Source organism: Rhinoderma darwinii, chromosome 1 (assembly GCF_050947455.1).
Source record: "Rhinoderma darwinii isolate aRhiDar2 chromosome 1, aRhiDar2.hap1, whole genome shotgun sequence".
In the NCBI taxonomy this organism is placed as follows: Eukaryota; Metazoa; Chordata; class Amphibia; order Anura; family Rhinodermatidae; genus Rhinoderma; species Rhinoderma darwinii.
Genome location: NC_134687.1, coordinates 447,666,082 through 447,687,381, shown reverse-complemented (window position 1 = coordinate 447,687,381; position 21,300 = coordinate 447,666,082). Strand labels below are relative to the sequence as shown.

Below are 21,300 nucleotides of genomic sequence, written 5' to 3'. Positions count from 1 at the left end.
AAAACAAAGTCGTTCTGGCTATCAGAATGCAGCGACACAAACAGGAAAAAAAAATAAAAATCCTGCAGTCCAGAAGACTAATAGCCTCGGTCCTGAAGCGTTTAAGAATACGGTCTTAAATTAAGACCGGTTAGACTAGACGTGCCAAATTTATCACAGTGGCTCATGATGTATGATAAATTTGTCGCATCTTTTGTCACACATTTTGAACAGTAAATCTGCGCCACTATGCCGATCCATCGAGCCTGTATACTCACCGACTCCAGGCAAGTTTACTATTGTGGCTGTTTCGCGTCCGATGTCGCATTTAGTTTTAGACATTTATTACAAGAATGCACCAAATAGAATATATGTTTGTGCATCACTAGACACTTTTGAAAAGGGAATGTGGCTTAGTGGAAAGGGAGCTTGGCTTAAAATGTGCTGACGTGCACCAGAATTTGCCATAAAATAATAATTGAAGCATTACTCCGCTTTTAATCTTCCCATCCCCTTGCTGCCGGTCCATGCTGGTCTTTGTTCACTAAGCTTCAGGGATAACATGACGTCGACACACGTGACCGCTGCAACCAATCACTGACTTTAGTGGTGGCTGCAGTGGTCACTTGTGTCGATGTGATGTCATCGCTGCAGATTAGTAAAGACCGGCAGGGGATACCAAAGGAAGAGGTAAGTAATGCTTCTTTTATGGCATTCCCATTGTTGGAAAATGGAATCCCGAAGGCTAGGTATGAAAACAGGGATAGCCACGATAGAGAACATAGGACAGGGCAAAATATGGCCTCTAAAGAAGAGCCTTTTAATGACCGTGAGTGTAGGCGAGATGGTAGCGCGAGATAGAGTTAAGCAAGGTGGTGCATCAATCCAGGGGCAATGTGAAGTAGGGTTGGACCAAAGTGGGACTCGATGAGGACCCATAGTTTGGCAAGGTCACACAGACACCAATCTGGCAAGATGCTACAGAGTAAACGTGGATGTCTGGCAACGCCACTGGCTTCCCTTAGCCCGGATAGAATTGCTTTAGAAGTACTAGCCGGTTTTTTGTTCCAAATAAACACGGTGAAAATGGAATTCATACGGTCAAAGAATGATCTTGGAATGTGGATTGGTAAAGCTTGTAGGAGATGGAGGATCCCAGGAAGAACGTTCATCTTTATGATTGAGCAGCAGCTGAAGTAAGTGAAGTTTCTAAGTCACCACCGATGAAAGTCTTTTTTAAGGGATTGGAGAAGAAAAAAAAAATAACTTGAAAAAGCAGAGAAGCATGGGAAGTTAAATGTACTCTAAGATATTTCAGATTTGAAGAGGACCAGTGGAAGGGGAATGAAGATAGGGAAGAGAGAATAGGAGGTAAAGAGATAATAAGGACTTCTTGTTTCTGGAGATTGATTTTATAGTTAGAGAGGGTTGTGTACTGTGATTATTCAGAAAGAAGGTTGGGAGATATTAAGGGGTTGGTAAAAAAAAAAAGGAGCAGGTCATCTGTATAAGCAGCGACTTTATGTTCTGCGCCTCAGGATTAGTTGGTTTGGTTGAGTTAAAGCCACGGGGAGAAGAGAATGCCCCTGAACCCAGAGGTGAAGATCATGGGGAGAGGCTGATGAGTTCATCTGGGCTACGAGCGCACCGTGATGTTTGGGCCTTGCTTGCCGCTGACATGGGTGCTATGACTGATCTGGAGGGTGTCAAGTTTTCTTCGCGTGAGAGATTAGCAAAACATGCCAACAAGGAAACTGGGGTGGTTGGAGGTTTAGGGTCCACTTTTGTCCCTTTAGGCATAGTTCGGGAGAAAGTTAAGCATGACAGTCCCTGTTTAAAAGCCACTGACTGGGATGCAGGAAAGAAGACCTTGTCAGCCCGCCATGTCCAAGCCACGCCCCCTCGGCCTGATTTTTGTTCATCCTGGACAACCTCTTTAACCCCTTAGTGACTAGCCTATTTTGGGCCTTAAAGGGAAGGTGTCACGGGAAAAAAATCTTTTATATAATATTGCATTTAGTATGTAATTAAAATAAATGTTATTTATTTGTGTTTTTGTGTTGTACTTTTTATTTTTTTCTTTCTTTTACTTCTCTATGGGGACTGCCATTTTTTTGTTCATCTCTGTATGTGTCGATTAACGACACATACAGAGATGGAATACGGCAGCTACAGGGCATAGGAGTCCATGAACGGCTCCCGTCTATTGCTTCTGCTCTCTGTACTGCGCAGACGCAGGTCAGAGTCACACAGCAGAGCAGCGGCTTGCAGGGAGATAGCAGGCACCATCATGAAGACCAGCTGCACTGCAGGTAAGATGTGTGTTTCTCTGTCTGTCCCAATCTATCTCACAGACTGCCGCTCTCGTGACCACCTCTCTTTTTTTTTTAAATGTGGTTTTTGGCACGTAAAATGTGCAAAAAAAAAAGTGTGTCAAATACACGGCGTGTGAGCCGGTCAACTGAAAAGTCATTCACTTCACTTTCATCATTCTAAGGGTATGTTCACACACAATGTTTTCAGCTGAAAATTCGGAAGCAGAACGCCTACAAGCATTTGCCCATTCGATTCAATGTGAAATACGGCGTTCTGTTCCGACAGGGCGTTTTTTACGTGGTCGTTTTCCAAAACCGGCACGTAAAAAGACGCCCACCAAAATGAAGTGCACATCACTTCTTGGGACGTTTTTGGAGCCGTTTTTAATTGACTTTATAGAAAAACAACTCCAAAAACGGCCGTAAAAAACGTGAGTTTGATTAAAAATTGGCTGAAAATCATGAGCTGTTTTCCCTTTGTTTAGTAAGCGTGTGAACATACACTTAGCCTTTTGGTGTGTCCTATAACTTCTGCCAGCTGCAGAATCACACCCAAAATGGCTGCCAGACACTGCTTAGCAATTTGAAGACACCTTTTCCTGGCTTGTAGGAGGGGGGGGGGGGGGGTGAGATTCCCTCCCACATTTACAGCAGCTGTGAGTCAGGTTGCTTTGCCTTAATCACCTTGCTGTAATTCTGGGAAGTGCTCCCCCTGGTGGCCAACATAGGAAAACATGTCAAATTATTATTTAATTTAATACTTTCCACCATATGGAAGAAAAAAAAAATACAGCAAAAAAACTTAAATATAATAGAAATAAGTAACGACACTTAAAAAAAAAAAAGGTTTCATTTGCGACACATTCCCTTTAATGACCAAGCAATTTTGTTACTTTTTTCCATCATCGCATTCAAAGAGCTAGAACTTTTCTATTTTTCCGATACGGGTGTATAAGGACTTTTTTTTTTTTGAGGGACAAGCTGTATTTTTTTAATATCACCACTTTGGGGTACATATAAATTAACTTTTAATTTTTTTGGGGGGGGGGGAATAGAAAAAAAACCAGCAATTTCACAATTTTTTTGTGTCTTATATATACCACACTGTAAACGGTGTAAATTTAACATAATAACTTTATGGAGTGGGTCGTTACGATTGCGGCGATACCAAATTTATATAATTTTTTTTTTTTTATGTTTTACTACTTTTACACAGTCAAAACACTTTTTCCCAAAATTATTTGTCGCCATATTTTAATCCCTTCCCGTGACTATACGTCCTGATTTACAGTGCATTCCCGCACAAGGGCGTACAGTCACGCCCTGTAGATGAAGCGAGCACAGGAGCTGTGTGCGCTTCATCTTCAGCGGCTGTCAGCTGTAATACACTATGGAAACCAGGAAGCTGTTGCTAGGCTTCCTGGTTGCCCAGGTACGGAAGCCTATTGCAGGACCTAATACGCTAAGGCCAGATTCAGACGAGCGTGTGCGTTTTGCGCCCGAAAAAAAACGCGCCGTTTTGCGTGCGCAAAAGTCACTCGACAGCTCTGTGTCCCCTGTTCATATGGATGCGCGGCTGCGTGCTTTTCGCGCAGCCATCTTTGACACTCCGTTTGTATGTTTGTAAACAGAAAAGCACGTGGTGCTTTTCTGTTTACACTCATTATTTTACTGTTATTGCGCGAATAACGCTTGTCCCACGGAAGTGCTTCCATGGGGCATGCGTGATTTTCACGCACCCATTGACTTCAATGGGTGCGTGATGCGCGAAAAACGCCTAAATATAGAACATGTCGTGCGTTTTATGCAGCAGACTACCGCTGCGCAAAAAACACGGACTGTCTGCACTGCCCCATAGACTTTTATAGGTCCACGCGGCCGGCACGGACGCAAAATACGTTCGTCTGAATCCGGCCTAACTGTCAGATGAAGAATGACAGTTACAATAAATACACTGCAATACATAAGTAGTGCAATGAATTTTACCGAGGATCAGAAGACCAGATCTTCAAGTCCTCAGGCAAGTGTAAAAAAAAAAAAGAACAAGTGAAATAGGTAAAAAAAAATGTTAAAGAAAAATAAAATAAATAAAAGTAAAAATAATAAAAACAATCGCCCTGTTTCCCTGATCAACTTTATTAGAAAAAAAATGAAAACATGAAAAAAAATAAACTATACATAATAGCCACGTTCAGAACAGCCTGATCTATAAAAATATCACATTATTTTTACCGCACGGTGAACACCGTAACATTTTTTTAATAAAAAACAATGACAGCATAAAAAGTGATCAAAAAGTTGCAAGTAACGCAAAATGGTACCAATAGAAACTACAGTTCGTCACGCATAAGACAAGTCCTCCCGCAGCAATATCAAGTAAAAAGCCCAGCTTACATATACCCTGATGCACTCCGCCCAGCTTACATATACCCTGATGCACTCCGCCCAGCTTACATATACCCTGATACACTCCGCCCAGCTTACATATACCCTGATGCACTCCGCCCAGCTTTATATACCCTGATGCACTCCGCCCAGCTTACATATACCCTGATGCACTCCGCCCAGCTTACATATACCCTGATGCACTCCGCCCAGCTTACATATACCCTGATGCACTCCGCCCAGCTTACATATACCCTGATGCACTCCGCCCAGCTTACATATACCCTGATGCACTCCGCACAGCTTACATATGCCCCCACATTATAAGCTGAAATATGGCATGATAATGGTGGTCCAACTGAGCGTGGCAGTGTGCCCAAACTGCAATTTATGACCACATATGGGGTATAACTGTATTCTGGAGAACCCGCTTAACAATTTATGGGGTGTGTGTCTACGGAGGTACAAGCTGTGCAAAACACATTGGGCACTGAAATGGCATATCTGTGGAAAATGTATTGTGTACTCATTTTTGCAAAACACTTGTGGGGTCAAAATGCTCACTACACCGCTAGATTTATTCCTCAAGGGGTGTAGTTTACCAAATGGAGTCACATTTCAGGGGTACCACTGTACTGGTACCTCAGGGGCTTTGTAAATGCAACATGGAGCCCAGGAATCAATCCTGCTAAATCTGCGCTCCAACTGCCAAATGGCGCTCCTTCCCTTGTATCCTGCCGTGTATCCAAACAGCAGTTTATGACCACATATGGGCTATTTTCCTACTTGGAAGAAGTTGCTTTACAAATGTTACGGTGCTTTTTCTCCTTTATTTGTTGAGAAAATGAAAACTTTTGAACTAATGCTACGTCTTATTGGAAAATGTAATTTTTCATTTTCACTGCTGATTTCTAATAAAATCTATGAGGCACCTGTGGCGTCAAAATGCTCACTACACCCGTAGAGGAATTCCTCAATGGGTGTAGTTTGCCAAATGGAGTCACTTTTGGGGAGTTTCCACTGTACTGGTACCGAAGGGGTTTTGCAAAAGAGACTTGGTGCAGAAAAACCAATCCAGCAAAATCTGCTCGCCAAATGGCGCTCCTTCCCTTCTGAGCCCTGATGTGTATTCATACAGTACTTTATTGCCACATATGGGGTATTTCCGTACTCTGGAGAAGTTGCTTTACACATATTACGGTGCTTTTTCTCCTTTATTTGATGAGAAAATGAAACATTTTGACCTAAATTTACATCTTCGTGGGAAAAAAAAATAATTTTTCATTTTCACTGCCCAATTCTAATGAAATCTATGAAACACCTGGGGGGGTCAAAATGCTCACTACACCCCTAGATGAATTCCTCTAGGGGTGTAGTTTCCCAAATGGAGTTACTTTTTGGGGGTTACCCCTGTACTGGCACCTTAGGAGCTTTACAAATGCACAGAGAAAATCAATCTAGCAAAATCTGCACTCCAAAAGCTAAATGGCGTGCTTTCCCTTCTGAGTCCTGCCGCTTGCCCAAACAGCAGTTTATGACCACATGTTGGGTATTTCCGTATTCGGGAGAAGTTGCTTTATAAACGTTGGGGTGCTTTTCCTCATTTATTTGTTGAAAAAAAATTACAAATTCTGAGGTAAAGCTACATCTTATTGGAAAATAATGTAATTTTTCATTTTCACTGCCCGATTCTAATGAAATCTACGAAACACCTGTGAGGTCAAAATGCTCACTACAACCCTAGATGAATTCCTCAAGGGGTGTAGTTTCCCAAATGGAGTCACTTTTGGGAGGTTTCCTTTGTTTTTGCACCACAAGACCTCTTCTAACCTGACATGCTGCCTGAAATATAATTTAAGAAAAGGAAGGCTGACAAATCCACTAGGTGCTCCTTTGCTTCTGGGGCCTTTGTTTAAGGCCCGTAGCACACTAGTGCCACATGCGGGATATTTCTAAAAACTGCAGAATCAAGGCAATAAATATTCAGTTGTGTTTCTCTGGTAAAAATCCTTCAGTATTACAGGAAAAATTGATTAAAATGGAATTTCTGCAAAAAAAAAATAAAAAAATGAAATTTGCAAATTTCCCTTCCACTTTGCTTTAATTTCTGTGAAACACAAAGGGTTAAGAAACTTTCTAAATGCGGTTTTAAATACTTTAAGGGATGCAGTTTTTAAAATGGGATGATTTATAGGGGGCTTCTAATATATAAGGCCCTCAAAGCTACTTCAGATCTGAACTGTTCCCTAAAAAAATAGGCTTTTTAAATTTTCTTGAAAATGTGAGAAATTGTAAACTAGTAACTATTTTGTGTGGTATTACTATCTGTCTTACAAGCAGATACATTTGAATTTAGAAAAATGATAATTTTTGCAAATTTTCTCTAAATTTGTTTTTTTCTCACAAAAAAATATTGAATTTATCGATCAAATTTTTTCACTAACAAAGTACAATATGTCACGAGAAAACAATCTCCGAATCGCTTGGATAGGTAAAAGCATTACGGAGTGATTACCACATATAGTAAGTAACACACGTCAGATTTGAAAAATGAGGCTCTGTCATTTGGTCCAAAAGTGGCTGCGGCGGGAAGGGGTTAAGAGCCATAACTTTTATTATTTTTCTGCTGACATAACTGTATGAGGCCTTGTTTTTCGGTACGACTTGTAGTTTTTATTGGTATAATTTTGGAGTACATACAACTTTTTGATCACTTTTTATCACATTTATTTGAAGGCAGGCGATACCAAATATGTATAACTTTTTTCTTGTTTTTTCATATTAAAGCATTTTGTAAGGGGAAAAAGTGGGTTTTTCAGGTTTTTTTACTTATTATAAACTTTATCAAACTTTTTTTTACATTTTTTTTTAGTCCCACTAGAGAACTTTACTATGCGATCATTTGATCGGTTTTATAATACATTGCAAAACTTCTGTATTATTGACAGGCATCTGTTAGAGCTGTAAGCTCTCAGCTAACTCCGGTAGCGGAGAGCAGGGAGCTTTTACTGTTCCCGGCAGCGCTGATTTATTTTAATGCAGTTCTGTAAAAAGGCCTATGTATCAGAATAAAGCCCGTTAGTGACCGCCGTGAAAACACCAATGGGCGGTCACTAACTGTTTAATATATGCAACCCATGTCAATGGGAATTCTTTTTATGCATCTGCCTATTCTCCTATAACAAATGCGGTCTACAAACAAATGGTTGCTAAACAACAATCATCAATTGTGGCTCCTGAATTGCTGCAGATTTTCCGCCCAGATTTGTGGGGGGGAATCCGCAGCGTATTATAGTAGCAGCAAAGTGGATGAGATTTATAAATCGCATCCACACGCTGCAGAATTTTTTTTTAGCACAAATTGACCTGCAGTACAGATTTTTTAATCCGAAGCATGTCAATTTATGTTGCGATAAGATTGTGCATTTGATGCAGATTTTCCCCATTGAGTTCAATGGGGGAAGTGAAAATCCGCAAACAAATATCAAAAATGTTGGATATAACCAAATCCATTTTCCACTTAAAAAAAAAAAAAGAAGACTATCACAGGCTGCAACATCACAGAGGTCATCCTAGGACACCTGTTGGACTGAGACCAGCCGGAGGACTAGGGACTCCTTGTTACAGGTACCAGGGGGAGGCAAGTATACTTTCAGCTGGAATTCCTTGCAGAATCTGGGTTAGATTTACAGTGGAATTTACAGCAGCAAATCCGACCCATGTGCAGAAAGCCTAATGGTGCACTTAATAAAAAGTCAAGGAGATTATGTATTATCAGGAGAATTTTGCTTATGGCTCTAATTGCCACCTTGGTATAACTAAATTGCCACTGTGCTGAAAAGCACTAAACTAAAACCACTTTATAATCATATGACTTAAAGGTTAATGACCGTTGTCTACCTGTTGCAGTTCTCTCTTTACTTCCTGGGATGTATTTTGTTCGTCAGGGTCCACGACAAGGCCAGCACCATCCAACCATCCTCTTAACACCAGAGCATGCTTGCGCCAGGTTCTAGGAAAATTATATTCAATCATAATAAAATAATCACATAGTTATTCCTTAAAGGGTTATCCAATTAATTATTATCATACCAAAAGTCCAGAAATGCGGTTAATAGCAGATTTAAACGAATTGTCAGTGTTTCTAGTATATAATAATACCTCACATCTTTTTTTTCTTCCCTGTGTCCCCCTTGGTGCTGCTGCTAATCTGTGTTGCTGGGGGTGGGCTCTGAGCAGAATCAGTGTCCTTTCCCCTCTAACAGCTGACAATCTAGTCCCTTCTTACTTTCCCTGCAGATAGGTAGCATGGGATCTAGAGAAGAAGCAGATTAGAATATTGGCGGTTTAAGCGACCGCACTAGGCCCGAGGCTGCAAAAACGGTTTTGTACAGGACCCACACAGATAAGGTCACATGACCATGTCTGTGCAGGTCCTGAATCCAGAGCAGCAAGGCTCCACAGGAAGAGAGCTGCCGTGTAAGTGTATGGGGGTCTGGTTTGGTGTAAAGAAGTGTCTAGCAAGAAGCGCAATATGTATCATACGGCGTGCACCATTGTGATAAATTTGGTCCAGTTTCAACCGGTCTGGTCTAATTTTCTTCTGTCTCTCCAAAGGACAATGCTAAAGGGGTATTCCCATCTTAGACATATACGGCATATCCACAGGATATGCCATGATTGGCTGATAGATGCAGATCCCGGCTCGGTGACCTGCACCTATATCCAGAACGGGGGTCACTCAACCCCCGTTTCTCATGGTGCGGCATCCGCAAGCTGCTGAAAAACGCCCCTAAAAAAGAACACTGTGTAAGAAAAAAGGAATTTATCACCGAGACAGCCCCCTGCAACTAAGCGCATTTAATACAAGCAACATTAGCTTGCTTTACTTAGGGCATCTGTTCGATGTTAAGTTAAAGGGTTTTATCCTTTAAAGAGGCTGTCACCAGATTATAAATGCCCCATCTCCTACATAATCTAATCAGCGCTGTAATGTGGATAACAGCAGTGTTTTTTATTTTGAAAAACGATCATTTTTGGGCAAGTTATGAACAATTTTAGATTTATGCTAATTAGTTCCTCAATAGACAACTGGGCGTGTTTTTACTTTTTACCAACTGGGCGTTGTACAGAGGAGTGTATGAGGCTGACCAATCAGCGTCATACACTTCCGATTATCCTGCCTTATTTACACGAACGTGTTAAACGTCCGTGGGACAGCCAGTGAAACAGCGGCCGTCCCACGGACCTATGTAATTCAATATGGCCGTTCACACAGCCGTAGTTTCAACGGACCGTGTGAAGGGTCCGTGCGAAAATAGGACAGGTCTGTTCTCTTCGCGCATCACGCATCCCTCCATAGACTCAACTATGGGGGATGCGTGACATCGCGTCCCGCAGCGCTTAGCACAGATGCACCTCGGACGTGGAAAACTGCAGTTTTTCACGTCCGAGATGCGCAGCGTTCGTGTAAATAAGGCCTTACAGTGTGATTGTACAGTGAAATAAGCCGGGCTGGAACAAAGTGTGTGACGCTGATTGGTCACTGATTGGTCAGCGTCATACACTTCTCTGTACAACACCCAGTTGGTCAAAAGTAAAAACGCGCCCAGTTGTCCATTATGAAACTACACAGCGTTCCAAATTATTATGCAAATGTTATTTTTCGCTGATTTTCCTAAATATAGTCGATGCAAATGACAGTCAGTATAATCTTCAAGCCATCAGCCGTTGGAGTAGAATGCAAATTTTATTGAACAAATCTCCTAATGATAACAGATTTCAAAAACTCAAAATGCACTGTTTCACATTATTATGCACAACAGAGATCAAAACATTTTAAAGATTGTAAAGATTACTAAAATGGTAATTTGTTGAATTTGCAGCATCAGGAGGTCATATTTACAGAAATCAAAAGCTCTTTCAATCAAAAAAAACTTAACAGGCCAAGTTACATGTTAAGATAGGACCCCTTCTTTGATATCACCGTCACAATTCTTGCATCCATTGAATTTTTGAGTATTTGGACAGTTTGTTTGAATATCTTTGCAGGATGTCAGAATAGCCTCCCAGAGCTTCTGTTTTGATGAGAACTGCCTCCCACCCTCATAGATATTTTGCTTGAGGATGCTCCAAAGGTTCTCAATAGGGTTGAGGTCAGGGGAACATGGGGGCCACACCATGAGTCTCTCTCCTTTTATGCCCATAGCAGCCAATGACACATTGGTATTCTTTGCAGCATGAGATGGTGCATTGTCATGCATGAAGATAATTTTGCTACGGAAGGCACGGTTCTTTTTGTACCACGAAAGAAAGTGGTCAGTCATAAACTTTACGTACTTTGCAGAGGTCATTTTCACACGCCAGGGACCCTAGAGGCCTACCAGCTCTCGCCCCATGATTCCAGCCAAAAGCATGACTCCGCCACCTTCTTGCTGACGTCGCAGCCTTGTTGGGACATGGTGGCCATTCACCAACCATCCACTACTCCATCCATCTGGACCATCCAGGGTTGCACGGCACTCATCAGTAAACAACACGGTTTGAAAATTAGTCTTCATGTATTTCTGAGCCCACTGCAACCGTTTCTGCTTGTGAGCATTGTTTAGGGGTGGCCGAATAATAGCTTTATGCACACTTGCAAACCTCTGGAGGATCCTACACCTTGAGGTTCGCGGGACTTCAGAGGCACCAGCGGCTTCAAATACCTGTTTGCTGCTTTGCAATGGCATTTTAGCAGCTGCTCTCCTAATCCTATTAATTTGTCTGGCAGAAACCTTCCTCATTATGCCTTTATCTGAACGAACCAGTCTGTGCTCTGAATCAGCCACAAATCTTTTCACAGTACGATGATCACGCTTACGTTTTCTTGAAGGTATTGCACTATTTCACACTTTTCGGCAGCAGAGAGATCCTTTTTCTTTTCCATATTGCTTGAAACCTGTGGCCTGCTTAATAATGTGGAACGTCCTTCTTAAGTAGTCTTCCTTTGATTGGGCACACCTGGCAAACTAATTATCACAGGTGTCTGAGATTGATTACAATGATCCAAAGAGCCCTTAGACACAATACCATCCATGAGTTTAATTGAAAAACTAATAATTAAATGTTTGACACTTAAATCCAATGTGCATCATAATTTGGAACACGGTGTAATTCGCATAAGTCTAAAATTGCTCATAACTTGCTAAAAAATGATCGTTTTTCAAAATAAAAACCACCGTTATTTACATTACAGCGCCGATCACATTATGTAGGAGATAGGGCACTTATAATCTGGTGACAGAGCCTCTTAAGGGTATGTTCACACGCCCTATTTACGGACGTAATTCGGGCGTTTCACACCTCGAATTACGTCCGAAAATACAGCTCCAAACCGCCGGCACACATCTGCCCATTAAAACCAATGGGGTTACGATGTTCTGTGCACACCGGCTGTTTTTTTACGCGCCGCTGTCAAAAGACGGCGCGTAAAAAGACGCCCGCATCAAAGAAGTGCATGTCACTTCTTGAGACGTAATTGGAGCAGTTTTTCATTGGCTCCATTGAAAAACAGCTCCAATTACGTCCGTAATTGCCGCCGCGAAAAAAGCGAGTACGAGCAATTACGTCTGAAATTCAGAAGCTGTTTTCTACTGAAAACAGCTCTGTAATTTCAGCCGTAATGGGCGCTGCCTTGTGAACATACCCTTAAGCTTTATATAATGCTTCTGTTTAGTGACCTGGGTAATGGCAACATACCTTAGTTCTTGCTTATGGTGCTGGTACTGATGCAGAATATGCTGAATTTCAGACAGTTCCTTTTCTAAGATAGTGGTCTTTGTCATCTCTGTAGTCCGTAAATCTTGGTTCTCCTCTTGCAGTTCTGCATTTTCTAGACTTGCTGTATTTTGGATAAGTTATATAGGATTGTCATATCTTATATATGCCATATATTGTTTTTGGGTTATTTAAAAATCAATACATTTTTATTGAAGTTTTATACATTTCGTAGACAAGAAACATACAAACAAGATATCAATCTGATGATCTCTAAACATTTTGAGACCACCAAAAACAAGAAAAATACAAACACACTGTGCCATATGCAATGAAACTAAAAAGAATCCCAAATCATCAGGATAGTATTTAAACAAAGCATCAAGAATAATATTGAGAGTTCATCCAGGGCTGCCAAGCCATTAAAGCACAATGGTATGCAGTAATATTCGGAGAAAGAATGGTTTTATGATGACAATTACTATTTACTCTTCTGATAACTTTGGATATAAATATCCAATTAGACTATTTCGTCCACTGGTCTAAAGAGAACGAGTCTCCCATCTCTCTCTCCCACCTCAACATATAAGAAGATTTACCAGACAGGTCTCTATTCAACAAGAGAGCATAAACATAAGAGAGCACCTTGGAAAAACCCTGCCATTTAAATAGAAATTTATAAAAAGAAGACAAAAGTACTCGGTTTCGATGGAAAGGACAGAGATTGCGATAGGGGTCTCAGTTGAAGATAAGGAAAGAAAAGAACTTGAGAGGCCATATCTATTAGTTAGAGCGTCGAAGGATTGTATTACCCCATTTACATAAAAATCTGAACAGGTTCCCGACCGCTGGCTGTGTTTTTACGGCCAGCGGTCAGGGTCTCTGAAGTCCGCCGTATAGATTAATTACAGAAGCACTCCAGAGACTGTGCACACAGCCCTGTGCCCTGGCTGTTGCTAACAGCCCGCGGCACTGAGCAGAGTGTCAGGGGCCAATCTTTTGGTGCCTGAACAGGTGATCGCTTTGACAACCAATCACAGCAATCACATGCATTTTAATGCAAAATATAGTGTGCACGAAATCGTGTGCACACAGCCCTGTGCCCACTCTGTTACCAACAGCTCTGGGCACTGGGCAGAGTATCAGGGACCAATCTGATGGTCCCTGAACATGTGATCGCTGTGATCACATTTGATTTTATTTTGACATTTCTGGCAGCAAATCTCCTGCCCCTTTTCTTCTCCTCACACATTGTTTCAGTGTGAGGAGAAGAAGAGACTTGAGAGAATTGCTGCCAGAATAATACTGTGAAAAAAATAATAATACAGCGTTACACTATAAAACATTCTCTGTATAGATAGATTTCTATCTGTCTATACAATCTATCCATCTATCTTTTGTTCTACCTTTCCGACTTTACTAGATTAGAATAGGCAGGTAGGGAATATATATATATATATATAAAAAAATAAATATCTCAATAGCGGTTTGTTTTTTGTTAGCGATAGTGTAGAGATATATATATATATATATATATATATATACACATACATACACACACACACACACACACACACACACACACACGTTAATTTGTGTTTATAAAAAAAAAATTGTTTGTTTAGTTAGTGACATTATGGCGGGGAAGTTATTTAGTGCTGAGGAGGCATGCGTCATGCTCTGGTCAGAGTCTGAGACCGCAACAGAGATTGCGTCAGAAATGGAACCCGTTTTAGGCAGTTATGATGATAGCGTCACTTCAGGGGACGTTGTCCCTGACGCAGTTGAAACTGCAGAACATGAAAGCGCAGGGCCTAGTAACGCTGTAGCACGGGACAGCCTGGTCCCTCCAGTTCAGGATCTTGTATGGGCACCTGCTGCATCATTTGGACCTAGCATCCACGGATTTACTGCCACTCCTGGCATAACTGTGGACAATACAAATTTTGTCCAAATGGATTACTTCTATTTATTACCGACGACCTCCTAAATATGATTGTCCACGAAATACATTTATATGCCGCTCAGTATATAAGGCAGAAACCTTCATCTACCCATGCCAGAGATTGGACGCCCACCAATTTGCAGGAATTAAAAAAAAATTTGGGGCTCACCCTAAATACGGGTATTGTAAAAAAGCCCTCCATTAGGTCTTACTGGTCAACAAGACCCGCCCAAGCCACCCCAGTATATTCTGCAGTAATGCCCAGGTCTCGTTATGAGACAATAATGAGGTTCCTCCACTTTAACAGCAACGCACAGGCCCCCCCAAGTACCGATGCAAACCGTGATCGGTTGTTCAAAATAAGACCACTGATAAATTCCCTCAATTTATTTCTGCAACTCTACACCCCTGAGCAGAATGTAAGTGTGGACGAATCCCTCCTCAACTTCCATGGCAGACTTAGCTTTCGCCAATATCTACCTTCCAAAAGGGCAAGATATGGCGTTAAGCTTTATAAATTGTGTGAAAACTGGTCAGTATTTATGAAGAGTGGGACTGCTCAATAAATGTTCCTGGATGCCCCCCTGATCTTTCCACCAGCAGTAAGATCGTGTGGGAGATCATGCAGCCTCTGCTTCACAAGGGGTACCACCTGTACTGCGACAATTTTTATTCCAGTGTGCCCCTGTTTAGGCATTTGCTGCAAGGACTGGGGCATGTGGTACCATGCGCAAAACCCGAATTCGTTTTCCGCAGCAATTAGTGGGGAAGCGCATGGTAAAGGGGGATTCCTGTGCTTATGCATCTGAAGAATTGCTGGCGGTCAAGTACAGGGATCGCAAAAACGTGTACCTACTAAGCACAATTCATACCGCAGGAACAGTGGCAGTGAGGGAAAGGGGGGCAACATCGGACAAGCACAAACCAGTGAGCGTGTCCGAATATAACAAGTACATGGGGGGGGGGGTGATTTAAGCGACCAGGTTTTACAGCCCTATTTAGTAGAACGCAAAACAAAAACCTGGTACAAAAAAGTGGCCATTTATCTTCTACAGGTGGCAACCCACAATTCATTTGTGCTCTATAAAAAAAAACAGAGGCAGAGACACATACCTGGATTTCCAGAAGAAAAGTATTGAAGTCCTCCTATTTGATGTTCAGGACACCAGAGAATGCCCCCAGTCTGAGGATGTCAAACCACTGACTGAAAGACACTTCATCAGTCGGATTCCCCCAACACTAACCAGAAGCAACCCCCAGAAAAACTGCCGCGTCTGCAGAAAAGACGGGCGCCGCAAAGATTCCCGATATTTCTGTCCCTCATAACCACCCATTTTTAAAAAAATACCACACTGTTCTGAATTATTAGATTTTAGTTAATTAGTTGAAAATAGAATTGCCCTACATTACATTATTCAAATGATTTTACTCCTTTTGGGATCTCTGCTTCAAGAGCAGATATTTTGGAAGTGTTATAGAAACTCTGTTGAGTTTTGTAAAACCAGCTTTGAGAAAAGGCGATTTGTGAAATAAGCTTCTTCTATCGTCCGCCCTCCTACATCTCTATGTGATAATAAGGCCCACATATTTGGTATCCCCATGCACATGAGAAGTGGCAGAATGTGAAAGGAGATGAATTTTGGCCGTGGTCTATGCCGTGTGTGAAAAATGCTGGTATAAACTAAAACATTTGCCAAAAAATGCAAATTTTATTTTGTTCCATCTTATTCAAGAAACTTTCAGAAGAAAACTGGCCTGTCTAAAAATATGATAAACCCCTTGAAGAAAACCTTGTGGGGTCTACTTGTGTGAATGAAGTCATTTATGGGGTGTTTCCAATCTTTCAGCAGCATTACGCCCCCCAGAAAACAGTATGCGGCTATAAAATCAAGTGCAGAATTCCTGGACCGAAAAGGCCAAAAAGCCTCCTTTTATGCCAAGCCCTGGCACATGCCCGCACAGTGAATAAGGCACACATATTTGGTATCCCCATGCACGGGAGAAGTGGAAGAATGTGAAAGGAGATGAATTTTGTCCGTCGTCCATAATGTGTGTGAAAAATGCTAGCATAAACTGACGCAATTGCTAAATTCTTGCATTTTTTTCCAATTTTGCCCACTTTAGAGAAAAAAATAAAAATGATGTATACTGACAAATGCCACTAAAACAAAGCCCTATCTGTCCTTTAAAAAGAGTGTAAAATTCAAAGATGAACTTTATTCACCTGCAGAGTTATAATCATCTAAAGAAGCGCATGGTGACATTTTCTCTGGTCGTTTAGCTGTAAAACAGCCTAGTCCTTAACGGGTTAAAGGGTGTTTATTCCTGCAGCATGCCAAGGAACTGTGGAGATATGGGAGGTAAGGGGAAGAATAGCTGATAGTGGGATATGTTCAAGGGGAATATGAACCCATTTATATTTAGAGGCATAGTTCCTCCAAGATTTCAAGGAATCAGACATAGATTGTAAAGGCAAATGTGGCGCTTGAGCTCCCAGATAAGAGGCAGACATTAGGGATTTCATAGGAAGGTTAGGGATCATTTCATTCTCCACAGACCACAGATTAGGCGATGGAGATTGCCAAAGTGAGTACAATTGATGCATAATAGTCGCTATGTTGTATGCCACTACATCCGGAACCCCCAAACCCTCGTCTTTAGTTTTACGAAAGAGTAATGGCTTTGAAACCCTAGCCCTTTTTTTTTTTATTCCATATGAAACAGAGAAACAATTTCTGGATTTGTGCGGTAATGAAGTTATGAATAAGAAAAGGAATTGTTCTGCATAAGTATAAATATGTGGGGAGTTAGAAGCATTTTGACCAAGTTAATTCTGGCAATCCAGGACGGCTGATATTTGTCTAATCTCTCACATTCATACTTCATAGAAGATAGAAGTTCCGAATAATTATCAGATATAACTTGGGAAGGAATGGAGAAAAGATTGATACCTAAATAGGGGAGGCCAGAAGTCGCCCACGCCAAGTGTGATGCAGATAAATTAGTTTTAAGTGTTAGGTCAATGTTAATCGGAAACCGAGATTTGGAGAAGTTTAGTTTATAGTATGAAATATTGGGAAACTATGAGATGATATACAGTACCTTATTTAATGAAGATAACGGAGAAGTGCAAGATAAGATCACATCATCTGCATAAAGGCCGATTTTATTTTCTGTCTTATCTACTACAATACCTGACACTTTTTGAGAGCTGCAAATCATTTCCGCAAGGGGTTCCACGCACAAAACAAATATTAGGGGGACAATAGACAACCTTGACGAGTGCCGTTAGAGATAGAAACGGCTCTAGATATAATATATGCCATATATTGTTAAAACTTAAAAGGGTTGTACAGTATAAGAACAGCATGGCTGCTGTGTTCCATAACAGTGCCACACCTGTCCATGTGTTGTGTCTGGTAGTCCAGCTCAGCTTCATTCAAGTGACTAGCAAAGAGCTGTAATACCACGCACCCCCCATGGACATGTTTGGTAATACGCAGCCATGTATTTCTAAACCAGTAAACCAATTTTAGGCTTCATGCACACGAACGTATTTTTTCCCTCCCGTAAATACTGGCGTAAATACGGGTCCAGTGTCACACGTATTCGACCTGTTTTGCACCAGTATTTACGGACCCGTGCCTGTAAATACAGTTCCAGTGTCACCAGTATTCCACCCGTATTTACGGGCACGTTTTCGATGCAAAATTGCACTGCACTAAATCGGCAGCCCATTCTCTCTATCAGTGCAGGACAGAGAGAAGGGGCAGCCCTTTCCAAGGTAAAAGTAAAAGAAATTCATACTTACCCGGCCGTTGCCTTGGTGCGTCACCAAGGCAACGGCCGGGTAAGTATGAATTTCTTTTACTTTGACATCCGGCCTGACATCCCTGGATGACCGCTGCAGCCTGTGATTGGCTGCAGCGGTCACATGGGCTGAAACGTCATCCAGGGATGTCGGGCCGGATGTCAAGAGAGGGACGCGTCACCAAGGCAACGGCCGGGAGGCCGGACTGGAGGAAGAAGCAAGAAGTTCTCGGTAAGTATGATCTTCTTTTTTTTTTTTTTTACAGGTTGCTCTATATTGTGATCGGAATTCACTGTCCAGGGTGCTGAAAGAGTTACTGCCGATCAGTTAACTCTTTCAGCACCCTGGACAGTGACTATTTACTAACATCGCCTAGCAACGCTGCCGTAATTACGGGTGCACACACGTAGTCATCCGTAATTACGGGAGCCCCATAGACTTCTATGAGCTGCCCGTGCCGTTATTACAGCCTGAAATAGGACATGTTCTATCTTTTTCAACGGCAAGGGCACCTTCTCGTAAGCATACGGGGAGGTACCCGTGGCCAATAGAAGTCTATGGGCCCGTTATTTCGGGTCGTAATTACGACCCGTAATAACAGGAGTTTTTACGGTCGTGTGCATGAGGCCTAACCATGATTAAGGGCAGGGTTTTATTTTTTTTAAAAGTGACATTTTGAAGCTATGATCATACTTCTATGAAAGTCTTCAAAACACTGTACAGACCGTTTCAATATTATCATCAATAACATTTAGGAAACCACAAAGATATGAGTAAAAAACAAAAACAAAAAAAAAAAAAACTCTTCCCAATTGATTTGTTTGCTCTGGATTTTCATTTTGCTGACACGACTATAAACTAATCCTATATTTCTATTTACCTGTAGAGGGAGGGTTTGGTACTCTTGTGCCCTGTAAGAAGTCAATTGGTGATAATAGCCGACTGGAATAATCCGAAAACGGTTTAGAATGTGAATAGTGTGCAAGGTGAGGATGTTCCGCTGGATAAGACAACGTTTTCTGTTGAGGAAGAGAGAACAAAAAAAAACAAAAAACAATATCAAGCAAATGACCAATACAAAAATATATTAAAGAGGCTCTGTCACCACATTATAAGTGGCCTATCTTGTACATAATGAGATCGGCGCTGTAATGACAGCAGTGCTTTTTATTTAGAAAAACTATCTATTTTCACCAAGTTATGACCTATTTTAGCTTTATGCTAATGACTTTCTTAATAGAGAACTGGGCATGTTTTTACTCTATAAAAAGCGGATTAGTAAATTACAAGTGCATATGCTGTATAACTAACCAAAACCTTCATCAATATTGTACGCTTAAGAGCAGAGGAGAGGGAATCTCTCATTCTTCTCCTTTCCAAACAACTCGGCTATAGAATGTTTTACAAGAGTCTATAGTAGCATTATAGAACATTCTATGGCTTCGGGTGATAAGAACTTATCTGTAGGGTAATAGAAAATGCTCTGACTGCCTTTGGCCTATTTTTGGATCGCTTTGGGAGGGGACAATTGTATTAACAATGGTATATTAAAGTAATTTTAATACGATTTATCTAATTCACTTAATATTTTTCGGCAATTGGTGATAAAATTTGAAGACCGAATACGATCTTTAATGTTTTGGCTACTCACCGTGTCTGCTTCCCCCTCAAACCCCGGCATAAACCAAGGAGGAGGTATTAACGCTGCAACTAATGGTGCCTGGTGTAAACTAGCAACTTTTGGGGCTGTAGGGACAGAAGAGAATGGAGCTGCAAGAGATGTGTCGACATTAGTTGTTCTCGTGGGTATCCTTTCCAGTTCAGGTAAACTATCCAGACATGAAAAGTGTTTCTCAGTATTGTTTCTTGTGCTGGAGTCACTGTATAAAAGAGAAACGATTTTAAGAATTATTTAACAATTTCATCTGAAGTTTAGTATCGGAAAAGAAGGTACTCTTCTACTTCTCACATTTTGTGTCCTGCTTCCACAATCACTGCTCCAAGAAGACCCTCTCTTTCCAGGGATTGTAACAAGAAATCCGGAGTCCGAGGCTTCAGACGCTCTGTCCGTAAAGCATGTCTAGAACCACAACATAAATTAATACATATCTTTTACATAATAAAAAAAAATAAAAAATATAGAGACTGCAGCTATCTATCCAGATCTGTCTTACACTATGCTCAAGGTGGGTTCACCGTCAGAAAGGGATGTAGTGCCAACTTTGTTAGTGACATCATGGGAATGCATGTGAGTAACTGGTAATTGAAAGGTCACTTTTTTCAGTGGATGAATTTGTGGATGCTTCCGGAGAACTTTCTCCTTCCAGATCATAGCACAGCGACGAACTGCCCTATTCTGTATGTGCACCTCCTAGATCAGAACGTGCAAAAACACATATTACATAGGACATTGTTCTAAGCGATCTCTACATAAATACAGTGAACACCTTGAGATTAAGACAAAATATTTGTTTTTGATTTATAACACAGATTTACAGACCAGTCCAATTTATATGTCCTAGTGACAGGTCCTCTTTAAATCAGAATTATTTAGTCTATAGTGGGAAAACAGGTTTAAGATATATACCTACCTTTAGCTGATGCTGGGTAGACAGCAGAGATCTGGAATGCTTCATTCCAGACATGAACTGCAAAATCCTTGTTACTCCTTCTCGCAGGAGGTCAGTTCGATACACCTCAACTGCCTTGGTAAGCCGCTGTTTCTTTCTCCGACACTCATGGACATATGCCAACCAGTAGTCAAAAACCTAAAAAAAAATAATTTGATAATTAGTCAACCATACATGTGGTCACTTTAAATCTTTATTCCATCAGTAAAATACCTTCCCCTGCAGGTTTATAGACCAGTGCCACAGTGCTTGTACTGTCTGCTTATCCTGCTGCCTTTTTTCCAACAGCTGTAATATATAAGTATTATGCATAGTTTAAAGTACTGCATAATTCATTTTATCAGATTCAAACAAACCAGCAATCTGTATATTAATACACTTTACCAACTGGTGCCATCTCCTCAAATGATATAAGCATAGCCTGTGTCCAGAAAAGATAATCTGCTGCCGCTGTAGAAGCTGTGCAAGAAGCAAAAA

The 21,300-nt window shown here is 41.2% G+C and overlaps 1 protein-coding gene across 2 annotated transcripts in view; it reads right to left on the bottom strand.

Moving 5' to 3' along the window:
- Positions 1-21,300, bottom strand: part of SFI1 (SFI1 centrin binding protein) — a 115,141-nt gene that overhangs the window by 2,089 nt on the left and 91,752 nt on the right. Inside the window, exons 22-30 of one of the 2 annotated variants that reach the window (XM_075831543.1) lie at positions 21,208-21,282; positions 21,037-21,111; positions 20,785-20,961; positions 20,368-20,564; positions 20,163-20,273; positions 19,845-20,073; positions 19,074-19,212; positions 12,420-12,561; positions 8,580-8,691 (exon numbers count right to left, since the gene is read on the bottom strand). In XM_075831543.1, coding sequence (XP_075687658.1) covers positions 8,580-8,691; positions 12,420-12,561; positions 19,074-19,212; positions 19,845-20,073; positions 20,163-20,273; positions 20,368-20,564; positions 20,785-20,961; positions 21,037-21,111; positions 21,208-21,282 — 1,257 coding nt within the window. The remainder of the gene's footprint in view (positions 1-8,579; positions 8,692-12,419; positions 12,562-19,073; positions 19,213-19,844; positions 20,074-20,162; positions 20,274-20,367; positions 20,565-20,784; positions 20,962-21,036; positions 21,112-21,207; positions 21,283-21,300) is intronic. The other variant, XM_075831546.1, reaches the window with a different exon arrangement.